Genomic DNA, 24806 nt, shown 5'->3' on the forward strand with positions numbered 1-24806 from the left:
ATGAGTGACTTGATCTTTTTTCCTTACTCCTAAAGGATATTTTTTTTTAATAAGAACACTTTTGCTACAGAGTATTTTCACTGAGTGCTCCTAATTCCTTTGCCCTTGAGTGTTTTTTTAATTATCACAGTAAATATTTGTTCTGCTTCGTTATTTCAGTTTTCTTATTTGGAGCTTAATTAGGCACAGATGTGTGCTTGTCACCTGTCTCCAATTTTATCTCTGTCTTTGTGGTTCTTTTTGAATTCTTTCTTAAATTTCCATTTAATTTATTTGGATTTTGTCATTTCTGCCCTGCGTATATCCTTACACCCTTTTAACTTTATTTTCTATGGTGGTTTGATTTTTTCCTTCCCCTTCTGAGTTTTCCTCTATTTTTATCTCTCCCTTTTGCCTCACCATTTCCTCTGAGCTCTTATAGCTCTGTTTTGTGTTCATCCTTTATAGAAGCAACTGTCTCTTTGGACTTTAAAAATTCATGGTAAAATGCACATTCACCATTTTCATCTGCTTGATGGTATGGATTTTTTTTCTGGTGAATGATCGTTGATTCATTTAGTAAGTGTTCTTTGAATGCATACTGTTGCCAATCACTCTGCCCTGGTGGAGTTTATGTTCAGGGGCAGGAGACAGACAATAAATAAAATAGGGAGGCACTTTTGTCGTATTTTGGAAGGTGTGTCACAGAGTGCACTCAGGGAGGAGGGATAATGAGTGCTAGGGAGGGAGTAGTACAGTTTTAAATGTGGGCTCATGGAACCGAGCCCTGCAGGTGTCTGAGAAGAACAAGGAGGTGGAGCAAGGAGCATGGGCAGGTGCCTAAGGCTGAAATGTGCAGGCCTCTGAAAGGAGTGGCAAGGGGGCGAGGGCAGGAGTGAGGGAGCAGAGGGCCCCACATGAGGGCTGTCAGGTAAAGGAGAGGGTGGGTCCCACTTTGTAGGCCGCTGTGGCTCTTACTGTGTGCATGAGACAGCGAGCTGCTTAAAAATCTAAGTAGAATAGTGACCTGATCTGGGTTTCGTGTTCATCTGCCGCTGGTGTTTCTCTCCTTCCTCACTTCGCCTTCTTCCTTTCCCTTCCCACTCTCATTTTTTAATCCATTAGATGTCATGTGCTCCTCTGCTGATTCCTTTTAACCTCTCCTTGCAGGAGATGAATTTATTCCTAGAACAGGCTGGTTGGAGTGTTCTAATAGCCAGAGGATTTACGTGTGAGTTTATTTCATCTTTACTTTGCGTGAACCCATGCAGTAACCAGCTGCAGGGCGTTTGCACCTTGCAGAGGGGCTCGTTGTCTCCACCGCTGCAGAGACCTACTGCTTCCAGCATGGGGCGGGTTGACAGGATGCCTCTCTGGGTGTGGTCTCAGCTGTTCCCAGGTGTACCCTCACTTTCCAGAAGAAGCACATTTGCAGAGCCGGGGGCCTTGTTTCCGTTTTTCATCACATGTCCCCCTGCTCAGTCTTCACTTCTTTTAACAGCTCTTTTCACCTATTTCATGGTATTTAGCTGTCTCCTTGCTTTGTCGAAAATGCAGTTGGTGGTTTTGGTTCTTGTTCTTTGGGTGATTTCCAGGAAGCCAAGAGGGGATCGCTGACTTGATGCCACCATTTTCAAATCCAGAGTCCCAATTATGGTTTTGGCATTTTATTCCAGAAAACAAATAAGAAAAAGAGTTGTATAGTTTGGTAGTGGCCTTTTACATTTAGAGAATACAAGGTTAGGCTGGGCACGGTGGCTCACACCTGTAATCCCAGCACTTTGGGAGGCTGAGACGGGTGGATCACTTGAGATCAGGAGTTTGAGACCAGCCTGGCCAACATTGGTGAAACCCTACTAACAATACAAAAAATTAGCGGGGCGTGGTGGTGCACGCCTGTAGTCCCAGCCACTCGGGAGGCTGAGGCAGGAGAATTGCTTGAACCCAGGAGGCAGAGGTTGCAGTGAGCCCAGATGGTGCCATTGCACTCCAGCCTGGGTGACAGAGTGAATGAGGAGAAAAAGAGAATACAGAGTTAGAAACTGTGGTTGCTTTTGCCCCCCTTTGAACAAACTTGCCAGTGGTTTCTGCTGTGAGAGCCAGCAGAGCTGAGATGAGCAAGGATGGCCAGGAGCCTTTGGAGTGCTTGTTCCCAGGCTGGTCTTTGGGCTGAGGTTGAAGATGGACAGCTTCAGGCCTCTCTCCAGATTTAGCTCCTCCAGGGCAGGGACTTGGCCCCTCGAAGCAGGCTCTGAGTGGTGTGGTTCTTGGCTGCATCGCTTCTGTCCACCTAAAACAAAGAGGCTGAGGCACAAAGTATAATAAAGAGCTGACGTGAGCAAAAGGGAGGACAGCTGCGCAGAAGATACGGACCCAGTGACCTTGGATGTGAACTCCATTCACCTGTGTTACAAGTAGGTTGTTAAGGCAAAGAAAGGGGGACAGGGAGTGGGGTGATAAAAGTTGTTTGTCAGGAATTCTCATTGGCTTATGGAAATGACATCGATGGGCGATTGGCTCTCCATTGTTAAGCTCTAGGGTGCGGGCTCTAGTCTCAGATGTGGTGTGACTGAGGTAATTTATAGCTTAGCTGCTGGTGGCAAAAGCAGGTAGTTTCCAGAGATGAGTACAACCGTCTCATTTCAGTGTCTCTGGGCTGGATAACGTAAAAGTATTCACATTCCTCAAAGGAAAGCTCTTTTCTTTTCTCACCCTGAAGAGAAGTCCGCTCTTCCTAGTGCGGGTGGGTCCCAGCGTCTGTGCCGGCTTCTGTGATGAGCACGGACACCCCACGGGGCTGCCCCTCTTCCTCCTCCCACTTGACAACATGGCCTTTCCCAGGCCAGGCACCTCCTTGATGATGAGACAAAAGCTACGGCTATTCTCCCAAAACGGTGGCACCCTGCACACGATTTCAGTGTAACTTTCTGGGTTTATTGCCAGTCTGTGAATGGTACCTGTTTGTAGTCATGCTCCCAGTTGAAGGCCTCTGCTTGTGATGTTGGACGAGGTATTAGTACTATCTGGAGCCATAAATCTTATGTCTTCCTGGTGAAAGTCTAGACAAAAATCTGAGGGAGAAGTTCTTGGTGAGATCTCGGGTTTTCCTTAATGTCTGTTATTCTGGTGTATCCTGTCTTCCTCTGCCAGGATGAATCCGGCATTGTGTAGACAGATCGTGCCTCTCTGTTAAACTGTCTTCTGTTTCTAAATCCCTTGGCTCCTCGGCCTCAGGTGGCTAATTCCCTATCCTTCTTTCATTGGTAGGAGTTGAATAAACCTGTATATTGTAAGAATATCTAGTTTATCTACAAACGTTAATTTTGTATTTTCTGTACTATATTGTGTCTCACTGAAAGAGTGATGAAAGAATCCTTTGAGTCATAAAATATTTACTCTGCTTACTTCCGAGGTATGTCACTACTTTTTCTTCCTGTGCTGCAGGGATTAAGGAAGGAAACGGCTTTACTGATGTCATAGTTAGAATATGCCAATCAGTGAGACCCAGAGATCTGTTCCCGTGAGATTGACGGAAAGTGTTATGATCACATAGGAACGGAAGCATCCTCGAGTGCCACTGTGTTGTTTAATTGATAAAGCTCACAAATTATGTTGTCTCATTTATTTGTGGGACATATTTGTCAAGTAAATTTTTAAAAATATACTAGTGGATTGAAATTTCTTTTTCTCTTTTTGAGACAGGGTCTCACTCTGTTACTCAGGCTGGAGTGCAGTGGCTCAGTCATGCATGGCTCACTGTAGCCTTCACCTCCCAGGCCCAAGTGATCGTCCCGCCCTCAGCCTCCTCAGCACACCACCAGGCCTGGCTCATTTAAAAAAATTTTTTATTTGTAGAGAAGGAGTCCCACTATGCCGCGCAGGCTGGTCTCAAACTCCTGGGCTCAAGTGATCCTCCTGCCTTAGCCTCCCAAAGTGCTGGATTACAGGCATGAACCACCTTACCTGGCCTAAATTTTTAATATTAAATTTCTATTTGAATCTGGGCTATACAAAAAATTAATATAATTAATGTTAATTAAACTTAGAATTTAAGTTACTTCACAGGAATTTTTGTTTAAGTCTGCTTAGGAATTTTTTAGGAGCAGTAAATTAAACATTAAACATTAACATTGAAACAAACACAGTCATCTCCATTTTAAGCAGAATTCAAAGAGAACTCATTTTATTCTTACGATTGCTTAAAATGGAGATGATCGTGTTTGTTTTCATTAGACTTGAAGGCTTTGGGTTGGGGAGTGGAACCAAAAACAAAACACTTAGCACATTTAAGGGACATAGAATATTTCTTGCTTCCAAAATTCAAGTTAAAGAAAGAACTTGGTAAAAATTTTTCACTGGATAACTAGAAGAAATAAAAGATAAGCAGATTTAGGCCAGGTACGGTCGTTCACGCCTGTAATCCCAGCACTTTGGGAGGCTGAGGCGGGCGGATCATGAGGTCAGGAGATCGAGACCACAGTGAAACCCCGTCTCTACTAAAAATACAAAAAATTAGCCGGGCGTGGTGGCGGGCACCTGTAGTCCAAGCTACTCGGGAGGCTGAGGCAGGAAAGTGGCGCAAACCCAGGAGGCGGAGCTTGCAGTGAGCTGAGATCGCACCACTGCACTCCAGCCTGGGCAACAGAGCAAGACTCCATCTCAAAAAAAAAAAGATAAGCAGATTTAAACACCAGTAGGACAGATGTTTTTTAATGGTTTGATCTGCAGGCCAATTTTTATTTTTACTGTTGATTTTTGAGATAGGGTCTTGCTCTGTCACCCAGGCTGGAATGCAGTAGCATAGTCACAGCTCACTGCAGGCTCAACCCCCTGGGCTCAAGCAATTCTTCCACCTCAGCCTCCCCAGTAGCTGGGACCACAGGCGGGTACCACTACACTCAGCTAATTTTTTTTATTATTTGTAGAGATGGAGTCTCGCTATGTTACCCAGGCGCTGGTCTCAAACTCCTGGGCTCAAGCAACCTGTCCACCTTGGCCTCTGAAAGTGCCAAGACTGCAGGCGTGAGCCACCACGCCCAGCCTGAGATGTGTTATTCTGTGTGGATTGTGGATTCAGCCTTTCTATTCTGGTTGATGCTGTTTCATCATCTCAACTTCCTCTTCCACTCAAGCCCCTGTAACAAATTGAGACTGTCCAGTTCTATGGTGACAGGAAGAAACTGCTCTCCAATAGCGAATGTAGTTACTCTCCGTAATCTATTACTCAGTAATTACCTTCAGATAAACGCACAGATGATCTGCTGTGAAGTCTCTCAACGATGTGTGAACCGAGGGAATCGAGGCACTGATGCCTCCCGGTGTGAGCAGGAACTACAAGGACAGAGCAGTCCTTCCGGAAGGTGGCATGCTGCTGCCTCATGGATGACACCAATAACCTCCAATCTCACCCACAGTAGGCATTACTGGGCAGAAAGGATACCAGGCTAACCGTTGTGTTCAGTTACTCATGCATTTACAGATGTGCTGTCATTTTAGTCAGTGCTACTGAGAAAGAGCCTAATGAACAGGGTTTTATTTTCTTGTGTTCCTTTTGAAGGGATGTCATCCATGCCCATGCGTGATATTACCGGGAACTTACCATTTGCCCTGGGCCTTCTCTTTGCACTCTTGAACTCAGACATCTGTTGAGATTCCCCAACCAGAAATGAAGACATGTCTGAAAGGCAGTGACAGGACGAGATTTCTCATCCCCACACTCTGGTGCTCCCCGTCAGGTGTGTCCAGGCTGCCATGTCATTATCAGCGGGCACCTGGCCCCTACCAGGGCCTGGGCCTTCTCCACCCTCGTATCCAGGTGTCTCAGTGAACGTCTGGATCTTTAGACAAATTGATTGTGAAGGAGACTTACTTTTGCTAATAAACAAGGTGAATGAAGGAAGCATGCTAATTTGATGGGTGGCTATCTTTTCTCTCTCAGGAAGTGCTCTCCGGCGTGGTGGTCATATCGAGTAAGGATTCAGTCCAACACCAGGGAGTGTCTTTGACCATGGAAGGAACTGTAAACCTCCAGCTCAGTGCCAAAAGTGTGGGTGTGTTTGAAGCTTTTTATAATTCTGTTAAGGTAAGAAAGAATGCTTAGATTGCAAGTTTTTAGTTCAATATTGAAATGTTGGGCTGGGCGCAGTGGCTCAGGGCCAGGTGCAGTGGCTGAGGTCTGTAATCCCAGTAATTTGGGAGGCCAAGGCGGGAGGATTGCTTGAGCCCAGTTTGAGAGTAGTCTGGGCAACATAGCAAGACCCCATCTCTCTAAAAACTTTAAAAATTAGCTGGCTGTGGTGGTGCGTGCCTGTAGTCCCAGCTACTCAGGAGGCTGAGGGGGGAGGATCCCTTGAGCCCAGGAGTTCAAGGCTGCAGTGAGCTATGATCATAGCACTGTACTCCAGCCTCAGCAATGGAGCAACACACCATGTCTTTTAAAAAGGACATGTTTATGGTGGGCTTCACTTGCTATGTTCCTTTATTGTTATCTGTTGTTATTTTGCAAGGGATGGTGGTAGTTATACTTCTGATATTTACTTATCAACCTGCGAAAATGGAGATACTTTGCTTCTAAGTATATCCTGTTATTGAAAGTCTGCTTATATTTATTCCCATTTGATAAATAGGATTAGGAGAACCATAAATGTATTAATTTCAGCCATTAAAAAGATCACAGCCAGGTATGGTGGCTCATGCCTGTAATCCCAGCACTTTGGAAGGCCGAGGCAGACAGATCACCTGAAGTCAGGAGTTCAAGACCAGCCTGGCTAATATGGTGAAATACCATTTCTACTAAAAATACAAAAAATTTGCCAGGCATGGTGGCATGTGCCTGTAATCCCAGCTACTTGGGAGGCTGACGCAGGAGAATCACTTGAACCCAGGAGGCGGACGTTGCAGTGAACTGAGATGGCGCCATTGCAGTCCAGCTGGGGCAATCGGAGTGAAACTCCATCTCCAAAAAAAAAAAACAAAAACAAACAATCACAGCTCTTCTGAGAAGCTGTGCCTGTGGCTTACGTTACATGCCTTCCAAAATCAAAACTGTTGTTTTATTAGCTGTGTCTATGCTACTGTTGATTGGACACTACGGTAAGATGAAAATAGAGTAACTGTTCTTTTTGTCATTTAGGGTAGAGTTTTGTGTTCCAGAATGTAAACTCTTTCTCTATTCTTATAGTTTCCTTTTCCTGAAGGACATGTTAACTCTTTAAATTTTGCGGGGAGAAGAGTGAAGATAGAGAAAGGTGCATTCACAGTGTTCAGATTTAGGGGCTTCCTGTGTTTTCTACAATTTTATTTTAATCCATCAGTACTTAAGAGATTCACTTCCTAAGTCATGGGTCTTCTCAGAGCCACTGATGTTAAACTATAAATGCTTAAAAAGCATGAATGCCTGCCTTGAAGGCAGGTTCCAAATGTTAGTACCCTCCTGCTCCTCCTTGGAGGCCCAGCTGAGGAGGTCTGTGCAGGCCTCAGGGCTGGAGGAAAGGCCTGCTCTCCCCAAGCGGCTGCAGCAGGAAGGCTCTGAGGAAGCTGGTGGGCTGTCAGGAGCAGAGGCAGTGCTGCCCGGAAGAGCCCGGGGCTGGGTGAGGGGGAGCCGCGGGTTCACAGGTCAGCCCTGTTAGCCAGGCAGCCTCACTGTGCTGGGTCTGCTTCTTGATCCTGAAGATCGGGGTTGTTAAAACAGTTAAATGAGATACTTGGGGAGGAGAGAGGGATGTATCAGTTCAGTTCCCATGTGTGTCAAGCACCTGTGTGTCTCATGTTGTAAATCAATCATTATTGTGCCAGAGTCTTAAAAAACAGAGCCAAGTCGCTGTTCATCTCCAGACCCAGCACAGAGCTGCCCAAGACAGCAGGATGGTAGCCTCCAGCAGGTCAGGGTGCTGTGTCTTTCAGAAGATTATTAGTAGACACCGTAATTGGAAAGGACATCTCCAAGGGCATGCTGATGGACTGAACTGATTTTTGTTTACAGCCTATCCAGATTATCAACAGCACCATAGAAATGGTGAAGCCAGGGAAGTTTCCCAGCGGCAAAACAGAAATCCCGTTTGAATTTCCTCTGCACGCGAAGGGGAACAAAGTTCTGTATGAGACGTATCATGGCGTGTTTGTCAACATTCAGGTGAGAGCTTCCTAGTCCCACGCGCCTGACATCACAAGTTTTCTTCTGAAAAACGGTGTGGCCTTTCTTTCACTCAACATTAGTAGATGGGCCCAAGAATTTAATACTGTGTTTATTGCCGAGACTGCTCATGTGTGTTCTACGTTAATTTCTCATTTTTCTCTGATAAATACATTTTATGTATGGCCGTTATTTTTGATGGGAGCCTCAAAGCACTCGTGCTCTAACTTCTTTTTCCTCTGTTTCTTTTGGGTTCTTTTCAGGCCGCACTGACATTGTAAGGGATGCTTTTATTGTCTGGTAACAGATATGCCCCAACTTCTTTCTGGCACTAGCATTAACTTGTCCATTCTATACTTATAAGTGTCTCTTTGTTTAACACCCAAAGGCTACTACTTTGACATAGGCTGATATTCTTGATTGAACAAACCTTGTCAAGGAGAGGAAGTGGGTTCATGACTTCCTGTCTACCTCTGCTGGTTAAGGGCGTCTTTCACAGTCTGCTATTGTTGTCTGAGGAGCAGTGTGGAGTCCACGCGGGGTGAGAGAGCCTTTCCTTTATTCAGCAGAAAGAAAGATACTTTTGTGATAGCAGCCTCGCAGCACTTCCCTTGCTGGTTGAGACAAAACTCTTCAGTCTTAAATGCAACAGGGATGAAAGTCAGGAATTTTTTTGATTTATTAAGTTTTGGTCAATAATTTGGCCTTAGTAGATACATTCTCCTGCTGAAAATAATAGAACCTTTAAAATAAAGGCCGGGCGCAGTGGCTCAAGCCTGTAATCCCAGCACTTTGGGAGGCCGAGACGGGCAGATCACAAGGTCAGGAGATCGAGACCATCCTGGCTAACCCGGTGAAACCCCGTCTCTACTAAAAAATACAAAAAACTAGCCGGGCGAGGTGGCGGCGCCTGTAGTCCCAGCTACTCGGGAGGCTGAGGCAGGAGAATGGCGTGAACCCCGGAGGCAGAGCTTGCAGTGAGCTGAGATCCGGCCACTGCACTCCAGCCTGGGCGACAGAGCAAGACTCCATCTCAAAAAAAAAATAAAAAAATAATTAAAAAAATAAAAGCCCCCCAAACCCCTGTGAATGTTTAAAGATTCATCTGTATATGAGTTTTATGAATTGCCTAAGATATCTGTTCAGAAGAAACACGTGGAGTGTGATGTACATCTTTCCGTGAAGAAAAAAAGTGTTCCTAGTCCTTTATTGTTAGCACCAAAGGCTTTGGACAAGGAAGCAACAGTGATGACTGAGTAGTACCCGGATTCAGAGGAAGCTGCTGACGTAGCCATACAAATACCAATTGCTGGCATGTGGGCGGGAGTCTTCTGATCAGCTCTCTAGGTTGGGACTGTTTCCACCATGAAAGAAACTGAATGAAAAATGCCTTTTTGGCAATACTGAAGATATCTTGAACATTTCATTTTGAAAATTATTTTTGTTACCTACCCAGAATCAGTATCGACTTGCTTTATCTGCACGATAGTTCTTTAATGTGGTTTATTTAAAAATACAAGAATATGTTCATTAGAAACTGGAATAAGATCACGTTTTCAGTGACCATATTTGTTAACTCCTGCGTTTAGCAAGACTTACCGAAAGCAGATGAATTTGTTTAAAGTCGAATTGGAGACCCCATCCTTTTCCACATGTTGCCAAGACAGATGTTCAGATACACATAGAAAACATGGCTGGCCAGGCACAGGAGCTCACGCTTGTCATCCCAGCACTTTGGGAGGCCACGGCAGGAGGACTGCTTGAACTCAGGAGCTCAAGACCAGCCTGGGCAACAAAGCAAGATCTCGTCTCTACAAAACAAAACAAAACAAAACAAAAAACTTGTGTGCTTGTGTTCCTGCAGAGCTGTGTGTAAATTGGAGGCTACTTAAAATATATAGGAGAGTTAACAGGTGGTCAGTTCATTAGTAAAGGGAATAATTGCCCCTACCCTCGTCTTTTCATCATCAGATTTTACCATTTGAGGGTTAACCTCAGAGTACTACAATTTGGAATTCAGTACCTCCCCAACTATCTCACACATTTCTAACAATGAAGAGATTTCTTAGCTTAACCTCTGATTTCCATGGGCTTATCACACTTATCGTCATTCAGCACTTAATAGTATTTTACCATCTTTGTTCACCTGTATTTTTTTCTAAATCATTTTAAAGTTAGTTTCAGACTCTTGATACTTCATCTCAAAATACCTTATTGCGCATCTCCAAAAACTAAGGACGTTCGTCTCTGTAATTAGAGTTAACGTTTGTACACCTATCAGAATTTGTAAAAATTCTCAAGTATTGATTAATTCTTGATTCATATCGGAATTTGTCTTTGCTTCTTTTGAGAAAATAAGAAAAACTAAGATTATGATTTTTTAAAATCTGTCTTCATCCATTCATTCATTCATGCCATTATTTGGCAGGTCTTTTTCTTACAGTTTTATAGTAGAGCAGGTGCTGCCCAGAAAGGGCAGCGGCTTCTGTGGTCACACGGGCCAGCCTCAGCCTGCGGGTCCAGACCAGCACTCCTGGGCCCCCACTGCGTACTGCGCTTACTCTAAAGGTTAGCATAGGCACATTTCTTTGGATAGAAACTTCTGTTGCTAAACCCTAATATCATCTTTCTTAAATTATATGCCAAGAAAGTTTTCATTTATAAATTAAATTGTGTTGTAACAATGTAAAATGGTAAAAATCATAAAGCAGAATAAAGGATTTAAAAGATAGACATGCTTGGTGCAGTGGCGTGCACCTGTAAACCCAGCCACTTGGGAGACTGAGGTGAGAAAATCACTTGAGCCCAGAAGTTCAAGTCCAGCCTGGGCAACATAGCAATACCTCATCTCTTAAGAAAAAAAATTTTCAATTGAAAAAGAAATATATATATATATATGCACATACACACACACACACACACACACACATATGTATATGTATAAAACGCAAGTATTATATTCCTGACTTCCAGAGGCTTGGTTTGCTTGTCATTTTTTAGATCAAAAATGACTGACATTCTTCTCAGTCATGTTGCGTTCATTTTTGTCTTTGTTATTGGATACTTCATACAATCATCAGTCTTCCGGAGTTGTCCTTTGTGCAACTACTACTTCTTTTTACAATAATTTAAATTGTAAGCAAGTTTTATTAGGCTTATTCTACTCTTGTAACTGTGCTAGCAAGAGTTTATACTAAAACATAAAATATGTCTGCTGAAATTGTATATTCAGCACTAATTTATAGAGATCCTAGTCAAAGTTAAAAATTCCTTTTATAGGGGTCTACTTTAAAACTGTGGACAGGGCTGGGCACAGTGGCTCACGCTTGTAATCCCAGCAGTTTGGGAGGCCGAGGTGGGCAGATCACCTAAAGTCAGGAGTTCAAGACCAGCTTGGCCAACATGGTGAAACCCCGTCTCTACTAAAAATACAAAAATTAGGCCAGGCGCGGTGGCTCACACCTGTAATCCCAGCACTTTGGGAGGCCAAGGCATGTGGATCACCTGAGGTCAGGAGTTCAAGACCAGCCTGACCAACATGGTGAAACCCCGTCTCTACTAAAATACAAAAATTAGCTGGGCATGGTGATGGGTGCCTGTAATCTCAGCTACTCAGGACGCTGAGACAGGAGAATTGCTTGAACTCGGGAGGTGGAGGTTGCAGTGAAACGAGATCACTCCACCCACTTCAGCCTGGGCGACAGAGTGAGACTCCATCTTAAAAAGATAATATATATGTTGTATATATATTCTGTGTAAAGATCCTTGCAGACAAGGGATGATTCTTTTAAACAATGTTTTACTCTCCCAGTAGTACCTTAAATATATGGTAACTTCTTATTTCATGTGGACAGGTTGTTCATACAAATATAGCTTCTTGGAAGATTCAGTTTTGCATAGAGTCCCAGTTATGAAAATTATTTTTGGCATAATTCTAAAGTTTTTCCTGGATGATTAAAACCACAGAACTTTATTAAACATGGATTATGTGATTTTTTTTTTTTTTGAGACTGGCATTACAACAGTGATCTTGCTGTAGAATTACATTTTTAAACATTTTCTCAGCTCACGGACAGGGATTTGAAGCAACAGTCCCCATTCAAAGCCTGCTCAATACCAGCTCTGCAGTGGGGCTCCCCTTGGGGGAATAGAGCCCACCTTGCAGTAGGCACCTTGGTAGCAACCAGCTCAGAAAACTAACCTAGGGACAGCAGAGAAATGGAACGCGGCTCTGCCACATTAAGAAAGCAAGTGTGCAAGTGCGATGCTACATTTTTTTCCAACCCACTTTTTCTTTGAGGTGCAGGCTACATCTGAGTGTTGGCAGGTGGAGAGAGAACTCAGAGATGTTTCAGTAAATAAGATTAGCGATGAGTTGACCCTGTGGAAGTTGGCTGATGGATGTGTGGGTTACTGCATATTCAGTCAACTAGAAGCTCCCTGAGGACCAGGTATGACCTTGAGCTTGGCTCTGGTGCCCAGGGCAGTGCTCTGCACTCAGAGTGGGTGCCCAGCAAGGAAGGGTTGTGACATGCTGGATACTATCCCAGGGTTGCAGTCCTTACTGCATGAATTTTCTAATCCCACTTACAAGCAGCTGCTGTGTTCCAGGCGTTGCTGTCTGCCAGCCCTGTGCTAAGTGCTTGTCACACATGATCTCACTGGAGTCTCGCTGCGGGTGGGTGTTGAGAGCCCATTCTACAGAAGGGAAGCCGAAGCTCAGACTAGTTGTGTATCTGTCTGGGCTTGCACAATAAGGCAGACAATGGGATCTGGTCCAGCCTTTGCTCCTCAGCGCCCTGTCCTTTCTGTCCCGCCAGCCTGCTCCTGCTACGGGTGGGACCGTGCACCTGTTTGCCAGTGGGTCCAACTGCAGGACAGCTGTGCAAACAGATTGAACAATAACCTTAAAGTGGTTCATTTTAAAAATAGAAATGCCTTTGTTTTGAACATTATCCTATTATGTATTATGTATGTTAATTTTCTAGAAGACACTGATTGTACAACGTTTCTCTAAAATACATTGACTGACTTGTCTCTTTGAATATAATTCCGAGATGAAAGCAGATCCCACTAAAATGACCTTTTTCCTCCAACTCTCCCTTTAGTACACACTGCGCTGCGACATGAGGCGGTCTCTGTTGGCCAAGGACTTGACAAAGACCTGTGAATTTATCGTTCACTCCGCTGTAAGCTTCACTCGGGGACTCTGGTGCTTGATGATAGGAATCTCCCGGGGGGTCTAAGATTTTACCGTATTTACAAGCTAATAATTTAGCCTCTTACTGTTTCATGGGTGCTGGCACTAGACAAGAGACTCCTGGGTCAGAGGCAGTCAGTGGCATGAGCATCACGCGTGCATCATTGTGCTTGGCCCGGAGTCCCCCAGCTGAGGCCGCGGGCCAGGGGGACTCCACATCAGCACGTGGGGCAGGACCGTTCCTCCCCCGGCTCTCTGGGTGGTAGAGTGGCCCTTTGCATCCCAGCCCCTGGATAAAAGATGCCAGGCAGGCTCTCATGAAGCTCGGCTGTATCGATAGATTGTGAAATTATGTAACGTGGAGGTGATCACTGTTAACTGCTGTTTTGGTAACATTTATAATTATTTTATAGGTATGATTCTTCAGGTAGACAGCTCTATAGCTCAGAGGCTAATAGCAACCTGATGCTCAGCCTCCCAGCTCTACCACTGAGCTGAGCAGGTCACTGAGCTCTCTGCCCCACTTTCCTTGTCTGTGAAGTGGGACCATCTGGGAGGTGTGAAGAGCCCTTTGGAGGGCCACTGTGCTGAGAGGTTTCAAATAAGTACTTGCCAGTAACACTGCTCTGTTCCTTAGATCTGATTTTAAAATTCCAAATCTGAAAGGCACGTTGGAGATTAAGACATCCCTCCCCTCATTTTACAGATGGGGAAACTGAGTTTCAGCGAGATGGGGAAATTTGACAGAACTGTGTCCGGGACCCAGGCATGCTCCTCTTAGTCTCCCGTGCTTCCTGCATCGCCAGGCTGCCGTTGGTTCATTTTGGAAGGGGACAAGCTGTTTGGCCTGCAGAACTCTTGGCCTTCACCTACTGATTTCGGTTTCACCTCTCATTTTAGCCTCAGAAGGGGAAATTTACTCCCAGTCCCGTGGACTTCACAATTACACCTGAAACCCTACAGAACGTCAAAGAGGTAAGACGGCCTGCGCAGACGAATGCTGTGGGCATCTTCCCAGCAGCCAGACCCCACGGACTGGCTGTTGCCGGGGTGGTCTTTATTTGGAAGTCACGTCACAGCCAGCAGAGATTCCTGATTATTTGTACCCAAATTACTCAGTATTTTCAATTTGATATCCTTTTTTAAGCTCAGAAAAGCAGCTTAAAAGAAGACTGCTTTTTGAAGAGTTTCTCAGGGAGGGGTATATGTCAATTCATTTCACTGTTTTCCTTCAGTTGTACTGCATCACAGGCCCCCAAGATCCCCCGCTGCCCGTGACACAGCCATGTCCCTTTATTTCTCATGGTTAGCCAGAGCCTGCGCCGGCCCCCTGGCCTCTTGTCATCCTCCACAGAGGTTTAGTTTGCAGTTTCTTCCCCTAGCACTCCCACCTGACAGAGGCCGGGCAGCACCTGCTTTTGAAAGATTCCGCAGTGCCTCCGTGGTGGACGCCTCACGGCCGGGGCAGGTACAGTGAGGACACAGACGCCTGGGCAGTGCTGGCCCAGTCCTCCCACCTCCTGCGTCAGGACTAGGGCTGTCTGGCTCTCAGTGGCAGCCCCTAGTGGAGCCTCAGCTGGTCACTCGAGCTGCGTGGTGAACTTGGGCCCGTTCAAAACTCTGCCTGGCCCCGGCCTCCCTGATCTTGCCCTCTCGTCCACTGCCATGCATTTCCCCTAGACAGTGGAGTCCTGTAGTTCTTCCTGGATGGAACTTTTCATCCTTCCTCTAATTCTTTATTCTGCTGTCTGGACCACGGTGACTAGGATCAAGTTAACTATAAGCTGGGAGGCCTGGGCCCTGGGAGGTCATCGGCCTTGTCCCTCAGAGGCTGGACGTGTGTCGTGGGGAGCCTTTCAGACAGGTGAGGGAGGAAAGGCCACACTCTGTCTGTTCTGCACGTCTCCCTTCTCCGGGTTCTGAGGGCACGCGACCCCAGTGGGCCACTCAGACTCCCGCCTCCCACCCCTCTGTAGCCTGTCTGTGGAAGCGCTGACCTCGGCAGTAATGTGATTCATTTCTGGACACCGTGTCTTCTTCAGGATAGCTGCTGCTGCCATTACGGATGCAGGGGCCTTTCATCTCCATTTCCTGTATTGATTCTGTTTCTCAGGGGTTGGTTCTGCTTGTCGAGTGCATGTGTCTTTTTCTTGCTTTTGTTTTCCTTAAATGTGTATTGATCCTTGGTTGTCAGTTTACATTTATGAAAGAGGATCTGGTGTGTGTGGTGTTACTGAAGAGGCTGTGTCCTTAGCCCCAGTGACAACCTGTTCTCCTGGTCCTCAGCACACACTCGTCAGAGGTGCTCTGCCCTGGGTGTGGCACGTGGCGGGGGTGTTTGTGGGCAGCTTGTCTCCTGAGTCCAGAGGCTCGCTGTCTGCATCGTGGCCGTGAATGACACGGGACACTTGTCCTACCTTGCCCTGAGTCTGCTTTTCCAGGTGGGAGATCCCCTTTGCGGGAAGCTGTGGTGCTAGCCTGTGGCAGCTTCCCCGGCCTGGCGAGCTCACCTGTGATACCCGCCTACTGCCCTTCACAGGCCCCCGCCTGATGGCGGGCTGACCACACGCCCCTGAGCGTACCCGCTCTCACCGGGCCCCTGCCACCTGGAAGACGGGTGCCCCGAACCCCTGGGAGCCAGACTGTCTGTCCACTTTCTGTCCCACAGCAGCGCTTCACTGGGTGGTCCCCACAGGGCGTTCCTTGTGGCTTTTCTAGGTATAGGTTTATTTATAAACGTAAAGAACTTTTCTTTTGACAGAACCATTCGTGTTTATTGTTGGAAAATAAGAAAATAACACATAAAGCAAATAAGATAAAATTTCTTATTCACAAAATGCCACTGGTGGCTTTTTGTTTTGCTTTTTAAGTAGCACAGAGATGTATTGGAAGGATACAAGGTAGCTTTACAGGAACTGCAGGAAGGCTGGAGCTCAGACTCAAAGTAGTATAGGTTTATGTTGTCTGTGTTAATATCATGTCAGTGGGTGGAGAGGGACAATGATTGTTTAGTCAGTATCTTGAGCTGGATGTTGAAAGCCGTCCTTTTTCATCAGTCGCCTAAAAGCATTTTCATGTGAACTGCTACTGCTTTTTGTTTTTCTACACAAATAGCTTCTCTTAGTTATTTTTAAAATTCTGTCTTGGCCAGGCCCAGTAGCTCATGTCTGTAATCCCAGCACTCTGGGAGGCCAAAGCAGGAGCCTCACTTATGGTCAGGAGTTCAAGACCAGCGTGGGCAACATAGTGAGAACCTGTCTTTACAGAAGAAAAATGTAAAAATTAGCTGGGTGTGGTGGCATGCGATCATAGTCCCAGCTACTGGGGAGGCTTAGGCAAGAGGATTGCCTGAGCCCAGGAGGTGAGGCTGCAGTGAGCCATGTACTACAGCCTGGGCAACAGAGCAAGACCCTGTCTCTAAAGATGTTTATAATAAAAATACATAAATAAAAGCTCCATCTTGAATGCAGACGTTTTCAGAGGTCTGTACCTTTGGGGACTGCCAGGTCCAGAGCCCCAGGCTTTTCAGGTCCAGAGCTGCACTGCCTGGTCAGGTGGCCACCAGCCACACATCATCACTGACCCTGTAGACATGGCTGGACCACGTAGATGAGATGGGTATGTAAATACCAGATTTCAAAGACTCAGGATGAAAAGAAGAATGTAAAACATCATTCATATTTTTGATATTGATTATATGTGGAAGTGATAACACTTTTGATATATTGGTTAATTTTACCTTCCTTTTTAATGTGGCTACTAGAAAATTCTAAATTATACATGTGGCTTCCACTTGCAGCTTGCATTATGTTTCTGTTGGACAGTAGTATGCCAGTCTCCCACGTAACTGAGACTACAGGTGTGCACCAGCCTGCCCAGCTAATTTTTAAAACATTTTTTAGAGATGGGGTCTTGTTGTGTTACACAGGCTGTTCTTGAACTCCTGGCTTTAAGTGATCCTCCTGCCTTTGCCTCCCAAAGCACTGGGATTACAGGCTTGAGCCACTGTGCCTGGCCGGGACTTTTTTTTTTAACCGTGTGTGTGTCAGGTTGTCTTGAACACCATGGCGACTCCCTCAGACTTTTTCGTATCTTATTTCTTGGTAAGAAGGAGCTTTCTAGCTCTGAGTCTAGGCAATTAGGATGGTTCTGAGTCATTCTCTGTACAGGGAGTGTCAGTCAGGTGCCATATGTAGAGAGTTGTTGAATAATCCAGCCTGGTTATGTCCAAGACTTCAGTACTTTGCTCCTTTCTTCCCGTTTTGTGAGACGGTCCTGGTGGACTGTGTAACCACTACCCAGCTTCGCTTCCAGGTTTTATTTACACCAAAGTATGGAGCAGTTTCCCCCGCTTCCTGCATTCTGAGGTATTTGTTTTCGTTTTGTTTTAGAGAGCTTTGCTTCCCAAATTTCTCCTTCGAGGACATCTCAACTCAACAAACTGTGTCATCACGCAGCCGCTGACGGGAGAGCTGGTGGTGGAGAGCTCGGAAGCCGCCATCAGAAGCGTGGAGCTGCAGCTGGTGCGCGTGGAGACATGCGGTGAGGGCTGCGCCACCAGGCCCTGTGCTTGCCTGTTCCCTTCGACTGCCACCCTCGAGTTCCGTGGTTAAGAGGATGCTGGGGGCCGGGCACAGTGGTGCACCCCTGTAATCCCAGCTAGTCGGGAGGCTGAGGTGGGAAGACCATCTGAGGCTGCAGTGAGCTGAGATCGCACCATTGCACTCCAGCCTGGGCAACTGAGCAGATCACAACCCTGTCTCGAGAAACAGGGGATGTTGGGGAAGCAAAAGTAAGAGCGTGGCTGTTCATGGTAGTAACTGCGTGTCTGAGGAAAGTGAGGGGACCCTGGAGGATTCTTGGAGCAGACTGGGGGGTGGTGCCAGTGCAGGTATGGACCCGCAGCCTCTGCTGGCCCTGACGGCGTGATGTGGCCTCCCTTCCCCAGGTTGTGCAGAAGGCTATGCCCGTGATGCCACGGAGATTCAGAACATTCAGATCGCCGACGGGGACGTGTGCAGGGGCCTCTCTGTCCCCATCTACATGGTCTTCCCCAGGCTGTTCACCTGCCCGACGCTGGAGACCACCAACTTCAAAGTGGGTAAGTGGCACTCGCCTCCAGCCCTCATGGGCTCATGGGAAGGGCCGCTCAGTGCCAGGGCCTGCTGTGGGCACATAGCTGAGAGCCTGCCGCCCTTCAGTCCCTCAGGGCCAGGCCCTGCCGTGGGTCACAGAGCTCAGAGCCTGCTGCCCTTCGGTCCCTCAGGGCCAGGGCCTGCTGCAGGCCACACAGCTCAGAGCCTGCTGCCCTTCGGCCGCTCAACAAAACCTCGGTAAGGAGCTGCTGTGTCGCACAGGGGACACACCCACAGGCGGTCCTGGTGCTTGTGGAACTTCCACCGTCACATGGGGAAACACACAGACCCGTATCAGTGTAGACAAGGGCAGGTGACGCCGAGCTCCACAAAGAAAACTCACACGAGTGGGCACCACGTGGTGTGGCTGCTGAGGGTGGCTCCGAATGAAGGTCCGGGGCCGGTGAGAACCCCAGAGTGAGCGCTCAGCAGCAGGAAGGCCTGGAGCCCTGCAGCCTAGGGTGCCTCTAGTGAGTTTCCAGGAACCTGTGTGTTCGTATTTTAACCATGGGATCTGAATCAGGTCACAGACACCTTTTTATATTCTGCCTTTTCCCCTTAACATTATATCATGAACAGTTCTATGTTTTTAACTCTTCCTATAAATATTTTAATGGTACATCCATCTTAATAAGAATCATGTTAATTGGGAGATCACCTGACACTATGAAGAAGTGGAGCAGAGAGACCCAGTAGGAAGGGACAGTGATTCAGAAAGGCTCGGGGACCTCTAGGTGGGAGGTCAGGAGTGAGCACTGCGTCCGCATCAAGAGCAGCACCTCTGTGTGTTCCCCTCCAGCTCTGTGCAAGTGACCGCAAATGCATGGTCAGGCCCGACACTGGAACTCACTCGGCCTGGGAAGCATGGCGGCTCCGATGCAGCTGTTTTCCTGCTGAAAAGGAAAGCCCCCGCCAGCTCCCTTTCATGCCTACTGGGCATCCCTCTCTGTCCACTCCAGCCACACCCTCCACCCTCCCGGGGGGCACACCAAAAAAGATGGGGAACCCATTGAAGGGCTCTAATGTAGTGGCAATAAAGTGAGGAGGGACAGGCTGGGCACTGCTGGTGGCCAACTCTTCTCGTGGCTGTTTGGGCAGAGGTGGACACCCCCACACGAGGATGTTGTCCTGCAGACCGACCCCAGCCACAGGTGGGCACTGACTCCAAGGCCCCTTCTGCAGCTGAGCTGCCACAGTGTGGGGCTCGGCACAGGGTGCCCTCTGCCCACATGGTGCCCTTGCCACCCCTCGTCACACTGGGGAAGGACATGGCGCTTATTTGTCTTCACGTGCTTCCTCTTCACACACACCCCTTTTGTTATGATCAACGAGGCTCACCCATAGCAGCTGAAGAGTCGGTGGAGAAGGAAGCCTGTTTGCTGAAAGGTGATGGATGAATAGGATCCAGTCTGAAGACTGTTTCTCACCTGGGGACTGGGGACATGGGCCCAGACAGCTACGGGCTGGTTCACAGTCTGCTACTTCATTAAGAACCGTGGGAAATGTAAAAATAAGGCAAAGGAATACAAATAAATTGAAAGGGTTCTAGAATATCCTTTTTAGGAAAGCAAAGGGACAGGGAAAGTGTAGCTGGTGAAGCCTGATCACTCATGTTCCAAGATGAGAGGACAAAAATTCACTTAGAGAAAGTTGACAGAGGTAGTCAGACATCAGCATAGTCATCTCCACTGGTTTGGCTGAAAGGTCAGGGTGGCGCTGAGGGGACAGCAGTGAAACCCACCCGCGGCGGGTGCTCCTTCGCCGTCAGAGCTTCCTGCGCCTGCAGTGGTGGTGGCGTGTGGTTCTGCTGCTCGGTGACCGTCAGCATAAACCCACTGTCTTTTCTTATCTCAGAATTTGAGGTTAACATCGTGGTGCTGCTTCACCCGGACCACCTCATCACGGAGAACTTCCCGCTGAAGCTCTGCAGGATATAGCCCGGAGGAGGGAAGCACAGAAAACGGGAGTGGCCATCTGGAAATCCAGCTGGTTATCCAAATCCTAAGGGGAGCTACAGCCAGCGGCATATACTTGTTTTTGTGGTTATTCTGTATCAGAAATGAAACAGACCCTCAAATTAACTTTCCTTCCTCATTTCCTGAGGCTTCTGCTTCCAACAGGCACCTCTAATCAGACCTTTTCTTTGAAACTCAAGATTTCTTAATGCTATTTGCAACACCATTTCACAGAAAACATTTGACTGTGGCTCTTGCCTTCTGTGTTCCTTTTTAGGTGCAAACAATTGTGACAGCAGTGTAAGCTTTGCTGGAGAGTGGGATCATGGGGACAAAATGAAACCTCTCTCCAACTTGCTAATGGATGTAGCCAGGGACTCCCCATAGCAAAGGGTCTGTGGCCAGTAGGCATCCAGGATGGCTGGAGGCACACTCGATGGTCAGGGAGTTTGCAGATACTCGCCAAGGCGGAGCGCAAAGTGCTAGCCGCTGGAAATGCGTGACTTCTTTCCACTCCTACTCTATTCTGTAGGTTTTTTTGGTTTTTGTTTTTGTTTTTGTTTTTTGAGACAGTCTCACTCTTTCACCCAGGCTGGAGTGCAGTGGCGTGATCTGGGCTCACTGCAACCTCCGCCTCCCAGGTTCAAGCAACTCTCCTGCCTCAGCCTCCTGCGTCGCTGGGATTACAGGTGACTGCCACAGTGCCCGGCTAATTTTTGTATTTTTAGTAGAGACAGGGTTTCACCATCCTGACCAGGCTCGTCTTGAACTCCTGACCTCGTGATCCACCCGCCTTGGCCTCCCAAAGTGCTGGGATTACAGGCGTGAGCCAACACACCCAGCCTCTGTAGTTATTTTCACAACATTTTTCATTGTAACTTTAAAATGTTTAGGCAACTGGAAAAGTGTTCCTTGCTTTCATGGGGGGATTTGGCTGGTGCTGAAGTGTTTCTGAAATCTCAAGAACTGCCATAAAATCTCACGCTGCCATTTCCCTGAACATACACATATATAGGGAGAGACAGAGTCTTCCAAACTGTCGCCCAGGCTGAGCGCACTGGTGGGATCACAGCTCACTGCAGCCTCAACCTCCCTGGCTCAAGCAATCCCTCCCCTCAGCCTCCCGAGTAGCTGAGACTACAGGTGAGTGCCACCACACTCAGCTAATTTTTAAATTTTTTTGTAGATGGGTCTCCCTACGTTGCCCAGGCTGGTCTTGAACTCCTAGACTCAAGTGTTCCTCCTGTCTTGGCCTCCCAAAGTGCTGAGATGACAGGTGTGAGCCACTGTGCTCAACAGTTTCCTAAGTTACATAAGGGGAAAACATGGATGTTTGCTACTGTTACTGGGTAGGTTCTGAACGGCAGAGACCCATGTGCAGGGCGGGCTGGTGAAGGCCCCTCTCCCCAAGGTGGTAGCAGGAAAAGGTCCTTGACTTGATGAACTTGGTCTGCCTCTGAGCCACTGGAGGAAACTGTGTTTTGAGCCAGGGTTTCTTTGGCCTGAAGCCAGCATTTCCTCAGTCTCCCTTTGTGGTTTGAAGGATATGGTCTGCTGCAATACATTTCTTCCTTCAGATCCTGCCACTGTTTTGTTGGCCCACAACTATAGGACCTCAAAATAAGCCATGCTGCTTTGCATACACACTAGCCTTCCTTTGTACTTTTCATTCTGGATGGGCTTGGGCAAAACAGGCTCAGGCCAAAGGCCTCCCAAGCTGTACTTCCACTATCCTGAAACAGTGTTTGGTCACGTGATGCCAAGGGTAAACAAGCCTGATTTAGGCACTGCTTTATCCAAGGGCTTCACCCGTGAAATTAATAAAACTTATCTGAGTCACTTGAAACTTGGTTCCCAGAAAATACATTTCTGGTTTATAAATCTCCTTTTATGCTCACATGACATTATTAATTATCTATCCCTGATGATGTGTTTAAACTGAGTAGCAAAAAACAGAGGTCACGCTTTCTGGGAAATTTTAAAGGAAGAAACCATTTTTAATGAGATGAAAACATTTAATGAATTTAAAAAGCTAATGACAATTCTGAGAAAAGGTTTGGGATGTATATTGCTATGTAACTTCTTTAATAAACGGATTTTATGGATATAAATATGGTGACTGCTTTCCTTAGAGAACAGTTATTACCTGAAGCGCTTCCAGACAATGTGGCTATACCTTTATCATTTCATTCAACCCTAAGTGGCCCAAACAAAGGCCTCAGGCCAGTCACTTCCTTCCACTTCTTGGTCTGACCTCTCCATGGTCTGTAACTAAACAAAACTCACGTGTTTGGCTACCTTGGGCTGCACCTGGCCCACTCTTGCCTGGGCTTGCTGGAGTTGGGGTTGTCCAAGGTCAGAGTTTCAGAGTTGTCAAATTCTCCAATTAGAGCAAGAGATGAGGAAAGGAAGGGGAGACGAAGGAAAGAGGCTGTGAACAATGAATCTAAAACAGTATTTTCTTTTGGGAAAGAGGCTGTGAACAATGAATCTAAAACAGTATTGTCTTTTGGGAAATGCCCGTTTTGGCAGGAATGCATTTTGGCTCAGCTGTGCTGTGAGTTCGGAGGAAAAGTAGGGAGGTCCGGAAAGCCCAGGGCTCCAAGCAGAGTAGACATCAGGAGCTCACCTGCTCTGGAGTCTTGGTGGGCCAGGGGAAGGAACCTTCCAGTCCATTTCTATCCTCACCGTAATTCCTGGGTCTGAATCCGAATTACCTTTTTAAAAAACTGGGGGCTGAGGTTGCTTCCACATGCTAACGCTGATTTTTCAGGACGGCAGCAGACGCCAGTGTTCTCAGTTCCTTCCTGCTTCCGCTTCCTGTTCAGGGACAGGGCAGCATTTTCCCAGCCTCCTGGGTTGTAGGAGTGATCACGTGCCCGAGCACTGTAGCACGTGACCGGGAAGGCGGGGCGCGCCTGCGCAGCATACGCGGGAGGACGGCGCCCTTGCTGTGGCGGGAGGAGGCGTATCCCCAGCGCGGTGAGTTACAGGGCGGACGTGGATCGTCTATAGGCTGCTGGACTGCCGGGGTCTGGGCTCCCCAGCCGGGGGACCCCACCCTGGAGCTGGTAACGGGGAAGAGAATTCCCGCTCGGGCGTCCGGGACTCGGCACGGAGCCTGCGTGCGCGCGAGTTCACTTGGCAAATCCTGCCCATCCTCCGCGCCTGGGCGTGGCTTCAAAAGCCTGGGGCCGGGTGGTGCAACCGCCTCACAACCTAGCACCCCTGTAGCTGCTGGAGCGGTTGACTCAGAATGGAAGGAAACGGTGGGGTCTGCGTTACTCGGTGGTGATAGAAAAGAGAGGCGGCAGCTTAGCGCCAAAAATAAATGATGACCGCCGGAATCCCTGCCGTTAGGCGCACGTCTTGGCATGAGAGCTGCAACAGGGCGGCAGGCTGGGCGCCAGGGGGCCTGGACTGCCGTCGGGTGGCGGTCCCCGAATATCCTGGGCTCTTCCGGGAAGTGCTGCTCCGGTGAGGCCGGAGCCTCCCCCTACGGAGGATGTGATGTGATGCGCGTTGCTCTACTCAAAGGAGCACCATTCCCTTGGTTTCGCCTTGCTGAAGTGTCAGTAGATACTAGCTATTGATTTTGGTCTGAGAGTCCAGTCATGTGAACATTAGTGTTACTCTGGGTCAGGCCGTCTTCTAAGTGCTGTATGTTACCTTATTACAGCGACCTTGTGAGGAGGGAAGTGTTAGTAGCATTAGCAGCCTGGGGAAAGAAATCCATTTTGCCAGGCGCTTGTCCATCCTGCGCACCTCCCCACCGTTCCATCCCAGGCGAGCAGTCTGTAACTTGGTGCAGTTTTACCTGCTGTGCAGCCCATTCTTTCACCTTGCTTCATTTGGGTTTTACTTTGCTGTGTCATTGACAAGCTTTTCTATGCATTTGCTGTGTCACCTCATGTTGAGACGTCCCAAGGGCTCTGTTACCTTTTTCATGGTTTGAATTGTTACTGTCACCCTGGCGTTCTTGAACAAAGAATTGGACAAAACACACAAAGCAAGGAAAGAAGGAAGCAACAAAAGCAGAGACTTATTGAAAAGGAAAGTACATCCCACAGGGTGGGAGCAGCCCATGAGGCTCAAGGGCCGGGTTACAGAGTTTTCTGGGATTTAAATACGCTGTAGAGGTTTCCCATTGGTTACTTGGTGCACACCCTATGTATATGAAGTAGTGGACCATAATCAGTCTGATTGGTTGCAGGAGAAGACCAACCAGAGGCTGAAGCGAAGTTATAAAGCTATACCCTATGCATCTGATTAGTTGCAGAAAGCAACCACTCAGAGGTTGAAGTTACAAAGTTACACTCTTATGTAAATAAAGTCTTGACCTGTGAACAGCTTCATTGGCTGTGGGAGGGGACCAGTCAGAGGTACTGAGAGTTTATCTGCCACGT

At 47.5% G+C, this 24806-nt stretch overlaps 1 protein-coding gene and 1 pseudogene across 3 annotated transcripts in view; one reads left to right on the plus strand and one right to left on the minus strand.

Annotated features, from left to right (window-relative positions):
• The window catches only part of VPS26C (VPS26 endosomal protein sorting factor C), a 44651-nt gene extending 22138 nt beyond the window's left edge, over nt 1–22513 (plus strand). The window contains exons 2-8 of one of the 2 annotated variants that reach the window (XM_023191459.3): nt 5918–6061; nt 7961–8110; nt 13219–13299; nt 14211–14285; nt 17702–17852; nt 18259–18411; nt 20300–22513. In XM_023191459.3, the coding sequence (XP_023047227.1) occupies nt 5918–6061; nt 7961–8110; nt 13219–13299; nt 14211–14285; nt 17702–17852; nt 18259–18411; nt 20300–20382 (837 nt within the window). In that variant the 3' untranslated portion in view covers nt 20383–22513. The remainder of the gene's footprint in view (nt 1–5917; nt 6062–7960; nt 8111–13218; nt 13300–14210; nt 14286–17701; nt 17853–18258; nt 18412–20299) is intronic. The other variant, XM_023191466.2, reaches the window with a different exon arrangement.
• LOC111525850 lies at nt 21576–24341 on the minus strand (annotated as a pseudogene). The gene has a single exon (XR_002726218.2). The product of XR_002726218.2 is annotated as a Down syndrome critical region protein 9-like (transcript).
• Between the last annotated feature and the right edge of the window lie 465 nt (nt 24342–24806).

The sequence above is a fragment of the Piliocolobus tephrosceles genome, chromosome 19 (assembly GCF_002776525.5).
Source record: "Piliocolobus tephrosceles isolate RC106 chromosome 19, ASM277652v3, whole genome shotgun sequence".
Taxonomy (NCBI): Eukaryota; Metazoa; Chordata; class Mammalia; order Primates; family Cercopithecidae; genus Piliocolobus; species Piliocolobus tephrosceles.